This window comes from Stigmatopora argus, chromosome 13 (genome assembly GCF_051989625.1).
Source record: "Stigmatopora argus isolate UIUO_Sarg chromosome 13, RoL_Sarg_1.0, whole genome shotgun sequence".
In the NCBI taxonomy this organism is placed as follows: Eukaryota; Metazoa; Chordata; class Actinopteri; order Syngnathiformes; family Syngnathidae; genus Stigmatopora; species Stigmatopora argus.
Window position 1 is genome coordinate 4,745,987 of NC_135399.1, and position 18,170 is coordinate 4,764,156.

The 18,170-nt window shown below is 41.6% G+C and overlaps 2 protein-coding genes and 2 non-coding genes across 4 annotated transcripts; 3 read left to right on the forward strand and 1 right to left on the reverse strand.

Annotated features, from left to right (window-relative positions):
• Window positions 1-830: 830 nt before the first annotated feature.
• On the reverse strand, window positions 831-7,626 carry hspd1 (heat shock 60 protein 1). Its single transcript, XM_077616725.1, has 10 exons — window positions 7,429-7,626; window positions 6,492-6,827; window positions 5,996-6,091; window positions 5,727-5,820; window positions 5,470-5,638; window positions 5,292-5,391; window positions 3,414-3,659; window positions 3,174-3,348; window positions 2,253-2,431; window positions 831-1,586 (listed from the first exon to the last, which is right to left on the reverse strand). Exons 1-10 carry the CDS (start codon window positions 7,600-7,602, stop codon window positions 1,425-1,427), a joined length of 1,731 nt encoding a protein of 576 aa, XP_077472851.1. The 5' UTR covers window positions 7,603-7,626; the 3' UTR covers window positions 831-1,424.
• Window positions 7,627-9,525: 1,899 nt separating this feature from the next.
• hspe1 (heat shock 10 protein 1) lies at window positions 9,526-11,973 on the forward strand. Its single transcript, XM_077616727.1, has 4 exons — window positions 9,526-9,778; window positions 11,390-11,545; window positions 11,624-11,713; window positions 11,791-11,973. The coding sequence occupies exons 1-4, from the start codon at window positions 9,776-9,778 to the stop codon at window positions 11,839-11,841; spliced, it is 300 nt and encodes a 99-aa protein (XP_077472853.1). The 5' UTR covers window positions 9,526-9,775; the 3' UTR covers window positions 11,842-11,973.
• Window positions 11,974-14,837: 2,864 nt separating this feature from the next.
• trnat-ugu (transfer RNA threonine (anticodon UGU)) lies at window positions 14,838-14,911 on the forward strand. The gene has a single exon. It is a non-coding gene; the product is annotated as a tRNA-Thr (tRNA).
• A 778-nt stretch (window positions 14,912-15,689) lies between these two features.
• Window positions 15,690-15,763, forward strand: trnan-guu (transfer RNA asparagine (anticodon GUU)). Its single transcript has one exon. It is a non-coding gene; the product is annotated as a tRNA-Asn (tRNA).
• The last annotated feature ends 2,407 nt before the right edge of the window (window positions 15,764-18,170 follow it).

Here is an 18,170-nt window from a genome sequence, read left to right on the forward strand (position 1 = left end):
TCGAAGGAGACCCGAACCCTTTTTCACAGCCGTCATTGAATGCCACACATGCTAAACAAGCTATGTACACCTGCCATCTAAGCACAAGCCACAAGTCCAACAAACAAGTGATGGCAAAGAGGTTCCATAAGATAATGATTCCCAATTTTCACCTCCAGATTCATGGTTTTAATAGGGAGTACAAATGTGTTACTTTGAAGGGAAAATCTTTTTTAAAAAGCCTGTATTTCTGAGATATATGAATCAAAAGCACATTAGGGTCACTATCATAGGGGATTAATTCATCCAGTAATGGTTTTCTTACTGCAAAACAGAATATAACCAAACAACAGCAAATGTAACTGTGCTGACATCTACTGGTGAAAAAGAGTACAGCATGCGTTGTGCACATTAATCCTACCATTGATTCAGTCATTTTATTGAATTACAAATACATCTCATATGCGATAAAATATGGTACTTGCGGTAGTACCAAATAAATCCCATGACTGTCACTCAGGACACAAATTAAAAGGTGGTGTTTTACTGCATTTGATTTTAACAGGAAACAACTGTTTATTGCAACTAAGCTGTAATACTATTGGCCTCCATTTTAATATTAAAAGGTACCTAGTTTGATTTAGGCTTCTAGCTTCAGCAAGGAATGTATAGTTCTTTAATATGTGCTCAACAATTGTCAAAAAATAGAATTAAACACTAACCTTGACAGCCAGTATGCTATCTTTAAAGCGATGTTATATTACCTACTCACACTATTTAGATTTTACATGGAATTCATATAGACATATTATACATTGTAGGCATCCTAACCAATCAAGACCAAACACAAATCATTTGAAAAAATCTTTTAATTAAATCAAATGAGCCTTCACCCTTTTCATCAGCCGGGCAAAACTATGACATATATATAAAAAAAAAATTAAGTCAAGACAAAAACAAACAACATTGACACATTCCTGACTCCACATATGTTCCATGATTTTTTTTCCTCCTTAAAGATGATCTCTATAGAAGTTGAAGCAGATTCCCACTGCAGGAAGTCAACACGCGGCCAAACAATGATCCCATTGTTAGTAAAACCTCCCATTTTAACATTTGGCGCTGAATTAACACGGTCAACGTAGGCAAGGGCTGCACATGTAAACCTCGTGGCGAGTTCCTGCGAGGGAAGAAAACTTACACCCCTACAGACAGTCGCACATATTTTACAGGATGTTGTGGATTAACTGATGGGGGGGAGGCACAGGCAGATCTCTTCCTGTAAACTGGCTCCTCCAAAGTTGAAAGGTTAACTGCTTGCAATGCCAGCTTCTTATGGGTCAGGTTCAGTGAGTTATGGCCGCAGAGTCTCAGGAGCCATTTGAATCGAGTCTATACAGTCATGGAGGAATGAGAGATGGGCGAGCTAAGGCGGCTGCCGCCTTTTAGAAGCCCATGCCGCCGCCCATGCCCCCCATACCACCCATGCCGCCCATCCCGCCGCCCCCCATCTCCTTCTCTTCCTTGGGGACCTCCGTGACCACCGCTTCGGCGGTGGAGAGCAGCGAGGCCACGCCCGCCGCATCCAGCAGAGCTGTGCGGACCACCTGCAAGAAGATGACATGTCAGTTTATACCTACAAATGTGGCTACCCGATGGTAGATTGTCTGATGTGTTTAAATTGTTCTGTGACCAATTTTGTCACTCAATTTACAGTTAAAAAAATCTATATAAATATAAAAAATCTTTTACTTTAACTACATGGCTAATTGTTTATATAACTCAGATTTTTCCACATCGAAAAACAGATCTCATTTCAAATTGTATAGATAATCGTCGGCTTGGAGGACTACAAGAAATCACAGATTTTCTGGTCTTCATCAACTCTTTTTTTTTTTAAAATGTATAATGCTCATAAGACAAGTAGGAGTGAATAACATTATTTTTGTATTTCACTAAAGGTGAAATAGATAATGGTATTTGCCCACCCTGCATTTTTAAAAACTAAATAATTTAGGTTCCTTTTGTTTTTGCACAAGCACATTTAAATTAAAAAAAGGCTTCACTAATTAAAATCAATTTCAAAACATAAAGAACAAACAAGTTAAAAACAAACTCGTCTTTTCCCCAAAATGTCTCATTAGCTCAGAAACGTGAAGAGCACTATCGCATCTTTTAGCCCAAGCCATTTGGGAGTGGGAGGGCAGGCACGCCCGTCTTTCCCAGTCAAACATTATAATATTGAACATCTAGCAGAAGTAGCAAACGCTTACCTTGGTGGGGTCAATGATGCCCTTCTCCACCATGTTGACGTATTCGCCCAACATGGCATCGTATCCCACCTCGACGGGCCCCTGCAGAATCTTCTCCACCACCAGGGAGCCTTCAACACCAGCGTTCTTGGCGATAGTCATGGCGGGTATACGCAGTGCTCGCTTGATGATTTCCACGCCTAAGAATTGAGCAAAGATAAACCGAATGCTTAGACCAGGGAATTTTTTTTTTGATATTGATGGTGGTCTGACATCGTTGTACAAGAATGCAGGAACTTTCTGTGCTTTCAGATATAAAAGCAAAAACTAGAGACCTATTGACCCCTGATAATCATAATACTAAAAAGTATATCCATCATGATTTAAAAACAAAACAAAACATATAATTTTAATAAAAAACCATTCAAAAATTATTTTTCATAAAAATAAAATCAGGCTTTAACAAAAGATATGTCTGAATGTTAAGACCAATCGAATGTATACAGATGTACACACACACACACACTTCATGCAACACGCTTATTTACTTATTACCCATTTATTTCTGTCTAAAATGTATTTTCCTGTGTCTGTGTTCTCAACCCTCTTGCTACTGCTAAAGTGAATTTCCCGAATACGGGATGAATAAAGTTATGATCTAATAAACACAGAAATACACTACAGTTGTGGCCACTAATAACACTTGAGCTGCATTTATTCTTTTGAACGTTGATGGTATTTAACTCATTGCCTCCCCTTGGCATACATAGATATCCAATTTATTTAAAACAGAACTCGCCAAGGATCACTGTCAGGCTTCCCAGTCAAAAGGGAGAGGGTGTCTAATGCCGTCGATGACAGTTTATGAGGTAATTTAATGCCCTTTAAATTGACTTATGACTTATTTAATTGACTTTATGAAGGGATGAGCTCTTTACTCACCAATCTTCTGGTCTGCGTTGGCAGTTTTGATGGTGTCCAATGAGGGAATGCAGCGCAGCAAAGCACAGCCGCCACCGGGTACAATGCCTTCCTCCACGGCAGCCCGGGTGGCATTCAGGGCATCGGTCACGCGATCTTTCTTCTCATTCACCTCGACGTCACTCGTTCCCCCGATCTGCACAGAAAGCGCTAGCGTTAACGCTGCCTTTGCAACGGCAAGAACATGTCAAGTGCGTGTACCTTTAGCACGGCGACGCCGTCCGAAAGCTTGGCAAGGCGCTCATTGAGCTTCTCTTTCTCGTAATCGCTGGTGGTGCTCTCCAGCTGCTCCACAATCTCAGCCGCCCGCTTCTCCACCTCGGCCGGCGCGCCACCGCCCTTCAGGAGCAGCGTGTCGTCTTTGGTTATCTGGACCTCGCCAACCTTGCCAAAGTCGTGTGCTTGGATGTCCTCCAGAGCTATGGTCAAAGCATCATCGCCGAATACCTGATGAACAAACCCATACATTGTCAGACACAGGATGTGGCTTAAATGTTCAGAGACATTAATACATGTGAATTCAACAAAGTGCGTGATTAAAGTTATACCGAACAAACAAATTCTATTTTTCCAAACACGTGGACCGGGGAGTGTCAAACTTCGTCACAGGCCACATTGTAGTTATGGTTTACTTCAGAGGGCCATTTCACATGCTAGCTAGGGCTGCATGATTAATCACTTGATCGGTTGTTAGGACATTATTTAGCCAATAATTTAGATACCCTTTTTAAAAGTGGTGGTTTGTCTTTTAAAATGACCAAAAATGGTGAACAACAGTAAATGGTTAAACCTGGAAAGGAGACCTGATAAGTACTACCCTACCTTGTGGTTAAAACAACGTTCTTCTTTATTTAATAGTACTAGTGCGAGTGAAACGAAGAAGTGGGCCCTGTCATCCATCGAAGATGCAAAAAATAAAAATATAATAATCGATAGTAGAGGTACTACTTTAATTAATCCTTCAAATTCCTGGGGGTCCATGTCACGGACAAGCTCTCCTGGTCTACCAACACCACGGCAGTGGTGAAGAAGGCCCAAAAACTACTTCATTTCCTCAGGGTACTCAGGAGGAACAACTTGGACACTAAGCTTCTGGTAACCTTCTATTGAGCCACTGTGGAGAGCATCCTGGCATACTGCATTACAGTGTGGTACGCTGGAAGCACGGCAGCAGACAGAAAGGCCATGCAGAGAGTGATCAACACTGCCCAGAAGATCATCGGCTGCTCTCTGCCCTCACTGGAAGACATTGCCAGCCCTCACTACCTCAGCAGAACATTGTCAGGGACCTACACCACCCTGGTAGACTTCAGGACAGTTTTTCCCCACAGCCATCAGGACTCTGAACTTGCGGTAGCACGACACACAATCCCTTCTGTGCAATAACTTCGGGGTCAGGTAACATGAAAGACGTGGGGCGGTGATTTGCCTCCTGCTGGCTGATTGAACGTAAGTGAGGAGGTAAGTAATCCAAGATGGCGGCGCGCACGGGTGCGGCGACTCTTTGCTCTCCAGTTTGGTGTTTTATTTCCTCAATCTTATTGTTATTTACTAACATCTGCGAGGCAAACTTTTTCTAGTCGTCAGGATTTAATTACTCTCGGGTAGAGATCCGATATATCCATCACAACAGATTACCAACGAACCTACAATATCCCGAGGACATCGAGACCACCGGGATCTCCGTGGATAGTGATAATATCTTAGATTAGGCAGTATTTACCTTAACTGGATGTGACTCTGATATTTCTATATTACTTATCTGTGGTCTTTTGCTGAGAAAGCACACTGTGGAGTAACACCACCAATTCCATCATACGCAGCTGTGTATGATGACAATAGGCTTTTGATGATGATGATGATGATGATGATGATAAAGCCAATGTCTGAACATTAATTCCCCTGAACAATTAATGGGCCTTTTTAACTCTATGATTAAGATATTTTAGAATGTAAATTGGCTTAAAAGATTTTAAAACAAATCGTTTAAAGATGTTTTTGAAGGCAGGAGTTGAAAATAATTTTTGGGTGTTGGTTTTTCTCAAGTCTTTTTTGCACAAAAGAGAATATAAGACCTACAGTGCCACCAGTGGCGATGGCCATATCCTTCAGCTGGTTCTTCCTGTTGTCTCCAAACCCTGGTGCTTTGACGGCAACAACCTGCAGGCCGACCTTCAGCCTGCAAAAGAAAACCATCATATCAAATATGTTCCTGTGTCAGTCTTAAGTTTCAAGCCTTTTGTATTTTTAAGCTGACCTGTTCAGGACCAGGGTGCTGAGAGCCTCTCCATCCACATCTTCTGCCACGATGACCAGAGGCTTGCGGTGCTGATTGGCGATCTCCAGGGCGGGAACGATGCTCTGGACGCTTGAGATTTTCTTCTCACTGAGCAGTAGGTAAGCATCCTGGAACTCACATTTCTGACCTGCGCAAGCAAAATATACAGTCAATATAGCATCCCTCACAGAAACTAAAAGGTTGATTGTCAGAACAAGCAAAAGGAGCTTTCTCACCCTTCGCGCTGTTAATAAAGTAGGGGGAGATGTAACCACGGTCAAACTTCATACCCTCAATGACCTCCAACTCATCATGAAGAGTTTTTCCATCCTGAAAGAGAGCATTGAGGGGGAAAAAGGCAAACAGGAAGACCGGAGTGTTGAATTGAACATTGTGTAGGTTCAACCAGTTGTCAAAATAGTGCACTAATCGAATTATAGAGCAATCTCTGTTTTACATGACAGGGGAAAAATATTCTAGTGTCATAATGAAAAGCATTGGCTACCTTCACAGTGATGACTCCTTTGCGACCAACTTTCTTCATGGCGTTGGAGATGATGTTGCCAATCTCAGTGTCGCCATTAGCGGAGATGGTGGCAACCTAAAGAAACAAATTGTTTTTAATATAGATCTATATTCAAGAAATGTTACATAGGTTGACATACTTAAGAATAATTTTGATTGTCGATTAATCATGTTGATTTGATTGTTGACCTTCAAAATAGCCCATATATTCACACCATTTTATTTATTATTATAAATAAAACAGGAAATGTATATATATTCTCATTTCCCCCTCTTTTTTTTGTAAAAGGTTTTTTTTCTTATGAAAACCACAGATAATCATTTACCATTTGCCAAACTAAAAAAAAAGTAAAAAATAAAACGAATCATACAACAATTCCCTATTTTTTAAAATTTAAACAGTAAATACAATCTGTGTATCACGCAATAACAATTGTTTGTGGCAACTTGACTTTAAACTGAACTCAAAGGCCCACCTGCGCAATCTCCTCAGGTGTGGTGACGGGCTTGGAGAGCAGCTTGAGCTCGTTAATGACGGTCTCGACGGCCATCATGACACCGCGACGGATCTCCACGGGGTTGGCGCCCTTGCTGATGGTATCAAAGCCCTCTTTGGCAATGGCGCGCGCCAGCACCGTGGCGGTGGTGGTGCCGTCTCCGGCCTCCTCGTTGGTGTTGTTGGCCACATCCTGCACCAGCTTGGCACCAATGTTCTTGTACTTGTCCTTCAGGTCAATGCTCTTGGCCACAGTCACGCCATCTTTGGTCACCTTGGGGCTACCCCAGCTCTGCTCGATGATGACTGTGCGACCCTGCAAGACATTACCGTGTTAATATATTTTTTTTTTAATAAACAGTTTGACAAACTTCCCTGAAGGTTATTTCATGTCAATTCACACAACCTCACCAGGGACGCCTTCTCAACCATCTGAGGTCGGCGCACGTGCGCCTGCTTATTTATATTTTTTATTTTTTAGTGATTACCACATATATTCGCAAATAGGCTGCATTTGTCGGCCAAAACATGACTAGAGAAAAGGTGCGACTTAATAGTCAGGAAACTACAGTACGTACAAACACACGCTTATACATAAGTACAGTTATAGCAATTTACAGGTCTGCATCAACCCTAAAACAAAAGCTGAAAGTCTCCAAAGGTGGTCTAAAACTTAGTGTGCCATTTCCAGAACCCCAAAGTGGGCATGGCACACAAATTTTAAGCGAGAAACGTGAAATTTTAGCTTCTTTCATTTGACATTACAAGTCATTGATAATAAAAATATGACAAATTGAAGTGTCACTGGGAAGGTTCTGGGTTATTAAGTGAAGTGACACAGAATTACCAATAACTATTCTACTATTTTTCTTTACACACAATGACTAAACATAGTATTTGCTGTAGTCTTGCAGTACCTTCGGGCCCATAGTTACAGCGACAGTATCAGCCAACAGGTCGACCCCCTGCAGCATGAGCGCGCGGGCATCTGCGCCAAACTTGACGTCTTTGACGTAGGCGCGCGCGAGGTGAGGGGCTAGCGACCTGCACACAGGCCTCACCTGCTTCATGATTGTGGGGAGACGAAACATGCCTGCGGAACACAAAGAATAATTCTAGTTGTGTGTTAACGACAGCTGTCATGTGGTACAACAGGTCGAATTACCCTAGGACCTGGCGACCACATTGTGGACATCACATTTTTGGTTGTCTCAAGACTACAATGTTAAATTTTGGACTACAAGGGCCTGGCGTCCACGTAAGATGTGGACGTCATTTTTCTCAGAAACTATCATGTAAAAAGATAATTCTTTGTTTTGACACTCATCAGGTCCCAATTAGCCTAAATATCAATCAGAAAATAAAAATTCATGCCTTGCAAGAATCTAGGTCTTAGGAAGTTAAAAACTTGATGAGTTGACCTATTTGTGAGTGAAAGCAAAGTACAAGTAAACACTCATTTGCAATCTGTCATTGAACAAATCCACACTTGAATGAATTAACTTTAAAAAAAGTTTTCTAAATGGGCGGCGCAGCGGTTGAGTGGTTATTAGCCAGCCTCACAGCTCTGGGATCCTGGGTTCAAACCCAGGTCGGTCCAGCTGTGTGGAGTTAGCATGCTCTCCTGCGTGGGTTTCCTCCGGGTACTCCAGTTTCCTCCACCGTTCCAAAAACATGCAGGATAGGCTGATTGGACACTAAATTGACCCGAGGTATGGGTGTGTGTGTGTGTGTGTATGATTGTCCGTCTCCTTGTGCCCTGCGAACGGCTGCCCACCGATTCAGGGTGTCCCCTGCCTCTAGTCCAGAGTCAGCTGGGATGGGCTCCAGCACCCCCACGACCTTAATGAGGATAAAGTGGTTCAGAAAATGAATGGGGAAAAAAAGTCAACTAATGTTTTTTTCCTTTTTTTCCAGTTATACGCTAGTTCATCTCTATTCACATTATAATACATTTTGACAATTCCACCATGGCAAATTGTACGCACCTCGGTTTCTGTGTGATTGGGGAAAATAAGAAAATCACCCAAACAGTGAGTTTGCTCTCTTATGAGATAGATGAGGCAGCCAATGAACCGTAACGCTAAACGTGACTTAGCTAACTATCTAACCCACGTGTTCTCGTACAGGGTCGTCCGTCACAAGGTCAAATAGTAAGAACGCATGCGCACAAACTGCCTCTCCATCTCTATAGTACCAGCCTAATGGACAAAATACTACTGCGGTACGGGCATTCCCTATTGAAGGCACCAAATGAAAGTCACGCTTCCTACACATGATATTCAACACGCTTGAGATAATTACGTTTGGATTCTTAGATACCTCGGTGCGGCATATCCCATGTTAAGGATACTTATGTAGGCTTGCAACATACATGAATAAGGGTGCCCTTGCAGAGAAGTAGTAAAAATTGTTAGCAAGGAACAAGTCAAGCTAGCTAGCTGGTCACATTTTTATACTGTCGCTTCTCAGCAGTTTTGTTACGCGGCACTCTAGCTTTATTGCCTGTAAGCGGTAGCGATTGATATGAAATCTTTTGAAAAGTGTTGCACTTACTTGCGTCGTGTGGGTTCTTGGAGCTGCTCTGGAGGAGACGCGTCAGAACGACGAGGTGATATAACGACTGGAGGTGAGGGCTGACTGTATGGAAGTGCACATGGCCTATCACGCATCCGGGTATTTCGCCGGTCAGCCCGGGACGCTGTATAACGTCATAAAACCATAAATGAGTCATTTATAACCATAGATTTTAGTGAAATGAAACTTTATTTACCTTGGAATTATTATTTAATGTTATATAAAATACATAAAAGACATTATTTTGCTTTAAAACTGAGAGAATTGGGAGTGAGTATGAACAAATGCTCGTTCCGGGGCGTACCTTTCCAGAAGTTTCTTCCGTCCTATTGGAGGAAAAAAAGAGGTCAAAGTTGACATTGTGCAATGTTGCTCTATGAGGAAACAGTATAAAATAAATTTATTAGCGAGGTTCCATCTCATTCCTTGTGAAAATAATTATAATAATAATCGATATTGGGTTGTGAAAGATAGAATATTTAGGAATCAGACCGAAACTTCCGGGAATTGCCCGAGTCTTTGCAGAGCACGTTAAGGACGTACGTAATGCGCACGCGCACAAGCCTTCTGGACGGTTCCTCACGTGGAAGCTAGTCCCCTTGATCAAGTTGTCGCATCCACGCTCAACGAGAAGAACCACGAGTACTCGCCGCGCCTCGTCCACACTCAGACGTCACAAATTAAGTCATGGTAAGACCGTGGTTGTGATCATATTCATAATTATTGCCTTTTTTTGGAAAGGTCTTACCATCAAGCTAACATAATCACCGGCTAGCATCAAGCAGCATGAAATAGCCTTCCATAACCACAAGGTCATGGAGCTGATGAAACAGTTGACTTGTAATATTTCTAAAACGGACTATTAAACGTGCAAGTTTTTCAATGGTGGTGTATTATCTAAGTTATAAAGAGATACATAAATCGGTTCCCCAATGAATGGGTAACACCATGTGTTACTTGGTGTCCATCTCAAATGATAAATAGGCTGCAAAGACTCATTTGCACTGTTATTCGTCTCCATTGTAATAGTTTTGCATGGACGGCATATGGCTTTATAGTCCGATAACATTTTGCGGAATTATACCTTCATTTCAATTTTCTAAGCAAAAACAAGGTTTATAGGTAATGTGTAGTTCTAGGTTAAACTAAACTAATTTAGGAATGAATGTGTTTCACTGTTCATTTGAAGAAAAACCACATGATACTCGTTTGCCATTTACGCATTATTATTCAAATTGTTGTATTCTATGAAAACAATGAAGTTGCTTTACCCTAAACCCAACAAATTCACAAATATTCATTTTTTTCTTTGTGCTCCAAATAGAGCAAGATTAATTAATACCTTGGACCAGCAATTCCCACCCCCAAATGACCTTGTACGAAGGTCATATGAATAGCTGACGCTCTTAGCAGAACACTTTTACAACTAGCTAGGTTCCTTTCAAATTGCTGGATAAATACAAAACTAAGAGAAGCTGGCTTTTATTGCGATCACTTAATGGCGAAATTGTAAACTAACTTTTCTCATGTGATGTGCCCACGGCGTGGTAATATTCCCGTTACAGACTAAACTGACATTTATACATCTATACATGTTACTATTTCATCATCGGACAAAATGGAGACGACACCGTACATCCGATTTGGATGCGGTTTTGAACAAACAATTGCAAATGTACGGCTCCAGGATGTTACCATGCTCGATTTTTGAATTTGGGCCCCAGTTTTTCAAAAAATCTATTTTTCACGACGAGACGAAACGGTGAAGCGTTCATTAATTGCATTGCAGTCGTCCTCAAAAGACGGTTGCACTAACCTCTCACTCTGGTTAATGGCAAAATGAATTTTAAAAAATTCCAGCAAGTTAGTACCTAAGAAAATCAAATTCAATATTTCGAAATGACAAGTCCGCTGACATTTGATGTAGAAGCCACTGGCGAGCAGGAAGGCGCAAAGGCATCTGATTGGTCAGTTCCGCTTCATTTCAAACTTTTGAGTAGACACAAATCGATTAAATAGCTTACTTAATGCCTTGCATTATTTCCCTTTGCTTTATTGCATGCATGCAATTATATTTGAGAATTGAAACTAGCTTTATTGGCCTAATAATGGAAGATGTGGAATGTGTCAAAATCAAAATGATGCTTGTTTTTACTAAATTCTTGCTTGACCAAATTTGACGACACAACAAAATAGTGGGAATGTTTTTCCTACGTCTTTGTGTTTTTCCCCCCCGAGCAGATAAATTAGTAACCTATTGAGGATCGCCATTGTTTGGTGATGCATTTTTCATTCATTTAGGCCTTCAGAAAATTCCTGCCTCTGTTTGATCGTGTGCTGGTGGAGCGTTTCACGGCAGAGACTGTGACAAAGGGTGGCATCATGCTCCCTGAGAAATCTCAAGGCAAAGTGGTGCAGGCCACCGTGTTGGCAACCGGGCCCGGATCTGTCAACCAGGTCAGAGCGTGAAGTTTTTATTGATATTTTTTTTCTTATGTAATATAAGCAAAGTAACCTTGATGTTTTCTTTGGCAGAAAGGAAATGTACAACCTGTCAGCGTGAAGGTCGGTGAGAAGGTCCTTCTACCGGAGTACGGTGGGACTAAAGTAACATTGGATGATAAGGTAGTGTCTTGTTTTTCTGTTTAAAATCATCAGTTTAGTCATCTTGTTTTTAATATTTCATCATTCTTGTCATCTAGGAGTACTTCTTGTTCCGTGATGGTGATATCCTGGGAAAATATGTGGAATAATGCAAGATGTGGAAGAAACAACCCAACGAGAGAAGAAATCATGTCTTTTTTTTATTTTGTCATATGTAAATAATTCTAATCACATTTTGTTACAATAATAAAAATGGCCATATGCTTTTGTCTCCATGTAAATTGTTTAATGAGCATTTTTTAGTGGTAATAGAAAAAGTATACTACCAGATGAAAAAGATTTGGAATATAATCACGGGTTGTGGTTGGTGGAGTCGCAGTTTCCTCTTTCTTTCTTTTGTTGCTTTATATATATATATATATATATATATATATATATATATATATATATATATATATACATACATACATATACATACATATATATTTATATACATACATATACACAGTGGCGGTCGGTGCATTTTCTCATAGCGCCTTCAACGTATCAATCCAACCCTCAAAAACTATTTTATGGCTATAAAACCTACTGCAGCTAGAACTGCGACACATGAAAAAATAATCAATAAATCAATGCACAAAAATGGGGTAAAATCCACTTCCTAGCAGCAGTTCATGATTAAATGCAAATACTGGAGCTTTTCAGACATTAAAACCAGGCCAGGGGGCGATATTCCCAGGAAAAGACAGCGATGAACGTCAATGGCGTACGGGCAAACATTGCCCGAAAATGGGGTAAAATCCAGCCAAAAACAGCATTTATTGATATACTGGAGCTTTTTAGACATCAGAACCGGGCCCGGGGTATAATTTCCCCGGGTAAAAAGACAGCGATGAACGTCGATACGTCCATACGTGAAATGACAAAAATGCACTAAAATTAGGTAAAATCCCCTTCCTAGCAGCATTTATTGATTGAATACAAATACTGGAGCTTTTGAGACATTACAACCAGGCCAGGGGGGTGATTTCCTCGCGAAAAGACAGCAATGAACGTCAATGCCGAAACGGCAAAAATTAAACTGGGGTAAAAATCCACATCCTAGCAGCATTTAGTGATAAAATACAAACACTGGAGCTAAAATAAAAACACTGGAGCTTTTCAGATATCAGAACCGGGCCAACAATTGAAATATTATTTAGGAATATAGCCATATTATACTCACCAAAAATTCTTTTTAACTGTACACAATATCCATCCTCCTTTCTTTATTCCTTCTTTTCTATCGCCATCGAAGCTAATGATGAAAGTCGAGCCTGTCCTGTCATATTTCCGGCATAGTCCGTAATGAAAATGGCTTTAAATAAACACAACAATATATTTGTTTGTGCAGCTAAGTTAGCGCAATGAAAGTGGCGCACACACCATTTTCCCGGCTGTAACAGGCTTGCTAGCTTCGGAGTTGACCGCCCTTTCTTAATGATGTCCATTTTTTTCTGGAAATGTCCGTCTGGAAAATAGCTTTGTGAACAAATCTGCAACCAAATCTGTCAGCCATTATAATAATAATAATAATAATAATCGGACATAGGCCCTGTCGTCATTATCACAACACAAAAGCCTACTTGTCATCACACGCAGAAACTGCGTGTGACGAAATTGATGGTGCTTCTCCATAAGCTACGTTTTATCGGCAAAAGATCTAATAAGTGTAAGTAACGGACTTGTAATGTGTCATTCCGCTGTTGAGGATACAGGTCGCTTACCTCTCGCTTACCTCTCACTGTCTTCCACTTACCTTTCCTCAGTCAGCTAGTAGGAGGCAGATCACCAACCAAACATCTGTTCATATACCGCAGAGGGGAATGTGTGTTATGTTAGCGCGAGTTTAGATTTCTGATGGATGTGGGGAAAAAACTGTCCTTAAGCCTATTTGTCCGTGCTTTGTGGGACCTATAGCGTCTGCCAGAGGGCAGCAGCTGGAACAGATTGTGACCAGGGTGGTAAGGGTCCCCTATGATGTTCTTGGCTCTGCTGAGGTAACGAGGGCTGGCAATGTCTTCAAGTGAGGGCAGAGAGCAGCCGACAATCCTCTGGGCAGTGTTAATCACTTTCTGCATGGCCTTTTTGTCTGCCGCCGTGCTTCCAGCGTACCACACTGTGATGCCGTACGCCAGGATGCTCTCTACAGTGGTTCTATAGAAGGTTCTCAGAAGATTGGTGCCCAAGTTGTTCTTCCTAAGTACCCTGAGGAAGTGGAGTTGTGGGTGGAGTTTGCGATCTCTGGCTGCCTCCACATCCGCGCTTTGGCCCGCCTACTAGCCAATCATAGTTGGTGAAAGCAATGAAGTATCCCAGCCAGCAAAATGCTAACCCCTATGAAAAATCATTGTGGGGTTGCCAACTCGAAATCTGATTGGTTAAAAGCAACAGTCTTGTTTAATGCAGCAGACCCCGCAGAACTGATTGTGAAGGCTTTGAGGCAGATCTGATCTGGCAACAAATAACGGCTGAAATGTGATTGGTTAAATGCTTCAATATGAAAACACACATCTGGAAGCAGTGACACCAGGGGGAAAAACAATGAAAGGAAGCTAACCGACCATATACTACAGTGGCGGGCCGTCAGGGCCTTCAAGGCCTTCTCTGCTGGCCTAAGAAATATCTGAATCATATTATATTTTGTCCATCAATACTTATTATTCCAAATGGTCTGTTAGCTTCCTTTCATTGCTTTCATCATTAGCTTCGATGGCGATAGGAAAGAAGGAAGAAAGAAAGGAGGATGGATATTGTGTACAGTTAAAAAGGATTTTTGGTGAGTAAAATATGGCTATATTCCTAAATAATATTTCAATTGTGGGCCCGGTTCTGATATCTGAAAAGCTCCAGTGTTTGTATTTAAGCTCCCGTGTTTGTTTTTAATCACTAAATGCTGCTAGGATGTGGATTTTATCCCAGTTTAATTTTTGCCATTTCGCCATTGACGTCCATCGCTGTCTTTTCCCGAGGAAATCACCCCCCTGGCCTGGTTGTAATGTCTCAAAAGCTCCAGTACTTGTATTCAGTCAATAAATGCTGCTAGGAAGTGGATTTGACCTAATTTTAGTGGATTTTTTGTCATGTGCAAATTTGTGTAATAATGGGCACTGTGGCTTAGCTGGTCAAAGTGCCTGTCTTGTAAACAGGAGATCCTGGGTTCAAATCCCAGCAGTGCCTACAAACCTCTTCCTATATTTTTCAGGACACCTTAAAATTTAGATCATAGGTGTGAAATGTATTAACATGTTTACTGCCATGCTCCTTGTGTAACAAAAAGAATGTTTTCGTACGAGTTATAAATGCATCCTTGTCATAGCCCCGCATCATTGTCATAAAGACTTTGTATGTCGCGCAATCTTGTTCTAATGAAACCCGTTGATGCGGAAGAAGGAGTCGGAGATTGGTGGGCGGAAACAGTCGGAGATTGACCGGAGTCTTATGCAGAGTAATTCTCTCCGTGCTCCCCTTCTGCAGAAGCGTCAAAATCTCACTCCATCTGTCTTGGTGTGCTTACTTGTGTTCGACCTTGTTGAATGTTCAGCATGGACCTGACAATAGGTGTCAAACTGATTCCAGAAAGGGCCAGGTGGATGCAGGTTTTCTTCCCAAATGAAACAGCACAGACAATTTGACCAATGAGGTTTCTGCTGGAATAAGCAGAACCAGACTGCCATAAACTGATTATTGTAAGATAAAAGATTGGATGAGAACAAAATGTGTCTGCGAGCTAATGTAATGGTTCTTCCCACCTTGCATTTCAAATCACAAAAAAAGTTAAAAACAAGGCAATATTCTCACTTAGACCTCGTTTTTCTTTCATTTTTTAATCTATTTCAGTATCAGACTTTTCACCATAACATTGAACAACTTACAGGAATTTAAATCTAAAGTCATGTTCCTTTCTGTTTCTTGTTTTATTTTATTTTTTTAATGAGTACATGCACAGGTGATCAGTGTCTCTGTGGCGCAATTGGTCAGCGCGCTCGGCTGTTAACCGCGAGGCTGGTGGTTCAAGCCCACCCAGGGATGTGACTCTTTGAAGAATTCCACTGTGTTTTTTGCCTTGCAAATGTCACGTTCTCACTGGCCCTGCATGGGCTTTCTCTTGGTAATCCATTTTCCTCCCACATTCCAAAGACATACAGGAATGGCTGACTGAACACTCAAAATTACCAATAGTTATGAGTGTCAGCGTTAATGATTATCCATCTACTAGTGCCCTGCGATTGGCTGGCCACCAAGTCAGGTTGTCCCCTGCCTTGTGCCTAAAGTTGGCTGGGATAGTCTCCAGCACCCCCACAACCCTTGTGAGGTTAAGTGCTTCAGAAAATGAATGAATGAATCACATCCATCAGTAGCAGTAATTGGTAACTATTTGTATTGTTTGTTTTTGGCAAAAGTGGGCATTAACGCAAGTTTATACATTTAAAACAATACTTATATTATTTTCAAACTTGGTGGGTTCGTTAGAATTGAGTTTGCAAACTTTGAATTATGCAAAGAAAGTTGATTTTTATAGGAAAAAGGAAGATAGTGTGCATATTTGTGTAATAATGGGCACTGTGGCTTAGCTGGTCAAATCACCTATCTTGTAAATAGAAGATCCTGAATTCATATCCCAGCAGTGCCTCTAAACCTATTCCTAGATTTTTCAAAACACCTTAAAATTTAGATCATAGGTGTGAAATGTATTAACATGTTTACTACCATGCTCCTTGTGTAACAAAAAGAATGTTTCAGTACGAGTTATAAATGCATCCTTGTCATAGCCCTGCATCATTGTCATAAAGACTTTGAGTGTCAGGCAAACTTGTTCCAATAAAACCCGTTCATGCGGAAGGAGTCGGAGATTTAAAGTTAAAAACAAGGCAATATTCTCACTTAGACCTCGACTTTCTCCCATTTTTAAATCTATTTCAGTATCCGACTTTTCACCAAAACATTGAACAACTTACAGCAGGGGTCCCCAAACTTTTTCTTGTGAGGGCCACATAACTTTTCCCTTCTCTGATGGGGGGCCGGTGTCAGTTTGTAACAGAAAAAGCCATGGAACATTAACTTTCTGTTGTGCCATGCACAATCTTCTCCCTTTGCTTTGAAGTTTATGCACGACACCACAACCGTCATTACAGAATCCGACGTCAACATTTTGCAGCACAGTGCTTGGTGGTGAATTTGGCAGTGGACTCGTAGCGGGGCGGTGAGACCCCTTTTTTCCAACTCCCGGTTCATGCGTCCCATTATTAGACCGCGAGTTTCGGCCACCATGCTAGGAGCCCCGTCAGTCGTGATGCTAGCTAGCTTTGACCAGTCCAGGTCCAACTTCTCCATGGTTTGGCACACTTTGTCAAAAATATCCTCTCCCGTTGTAGTCCCTTTGAGACTTTGGAGGGCTGCCAGATCCTCGCAAATCTCAAAGTTTGCGCTAACTCCACGAATAAAAATGAGCAGTTGCGCTGTGTCTTGCACGTCCATGCTTTCATCCAGTGCTAATGAAAAAAAGTCAAATTATTTCGTCTTCTGCTGCAGCTGGGCATATACATTACTCCCGATTTCTTCAACGCGTCTGGTCATTGTACTCACCGACAGACTTACGGCATTAAATGCATCCTTCTTCTCGGGACACACCTCCTCCGCGACAGTATCCATACATTTCTTAACAAACTCTCCGTCAGTGAAAGGCTTACCGCTGCTTGCTATCAATTTAGCAACCCAAAAGCTGGCCCGAACGGATGCCTGGTTCTGCTGAGATAGTAGTCCACTTTTTCGCTTTGAGAGTTTGTCTGCTCGTATTTGGCCTTGCAATCTATCGTACTTGTCTTTGTGACGGGATTCATAGTGTCGGCAAAGATTGTATTCTTTGAATACCGCCACCGTCTCTTGACAAATGAGACAACCAGCCTTTTCTTTGCATTGAACAAAAAAATAATCGTTTGTCCACTCCAGGTTAAATACCCTGCATTCTGAATCAATTTTTCTCTCACCTAACTTTTTCGCCATTATTCCGTTCTCAAACAGGTTGCAGTTTTAATATGCTTGAATAGTCCGCGATGGTCCCAGGGCTCCGCCCTCACCTGCGATCGTCCAGATGTCTCGGTAACACTGCTCGTGCATGCAACGGTGGACGTGCCCGCATGCATCAAAGGGAAACACTCTCCCCGCGCGTGTCACCAAAGAAGCAATGCGAACCCCGCTTCACTGGGATGATTTGTGGGCTCAGCAGGGGTGCAATGAACCAAACACAAGATTAAAATGTCCCAGTCTTCAAGGCCAAATAGGAAAAAAAATCCGATAGCGTCTCTGGTATTGTTCAGAGGGCCGGTCCAAATGTGCCGGCGGGCCGTAGTTTGGTGACCCCTGACTTACAGGAATTTAAATCTGAAGTCATGCTCCCTTTTGTTTTTTGTTTTATATTTTTTCAAATGAGCACATGGCT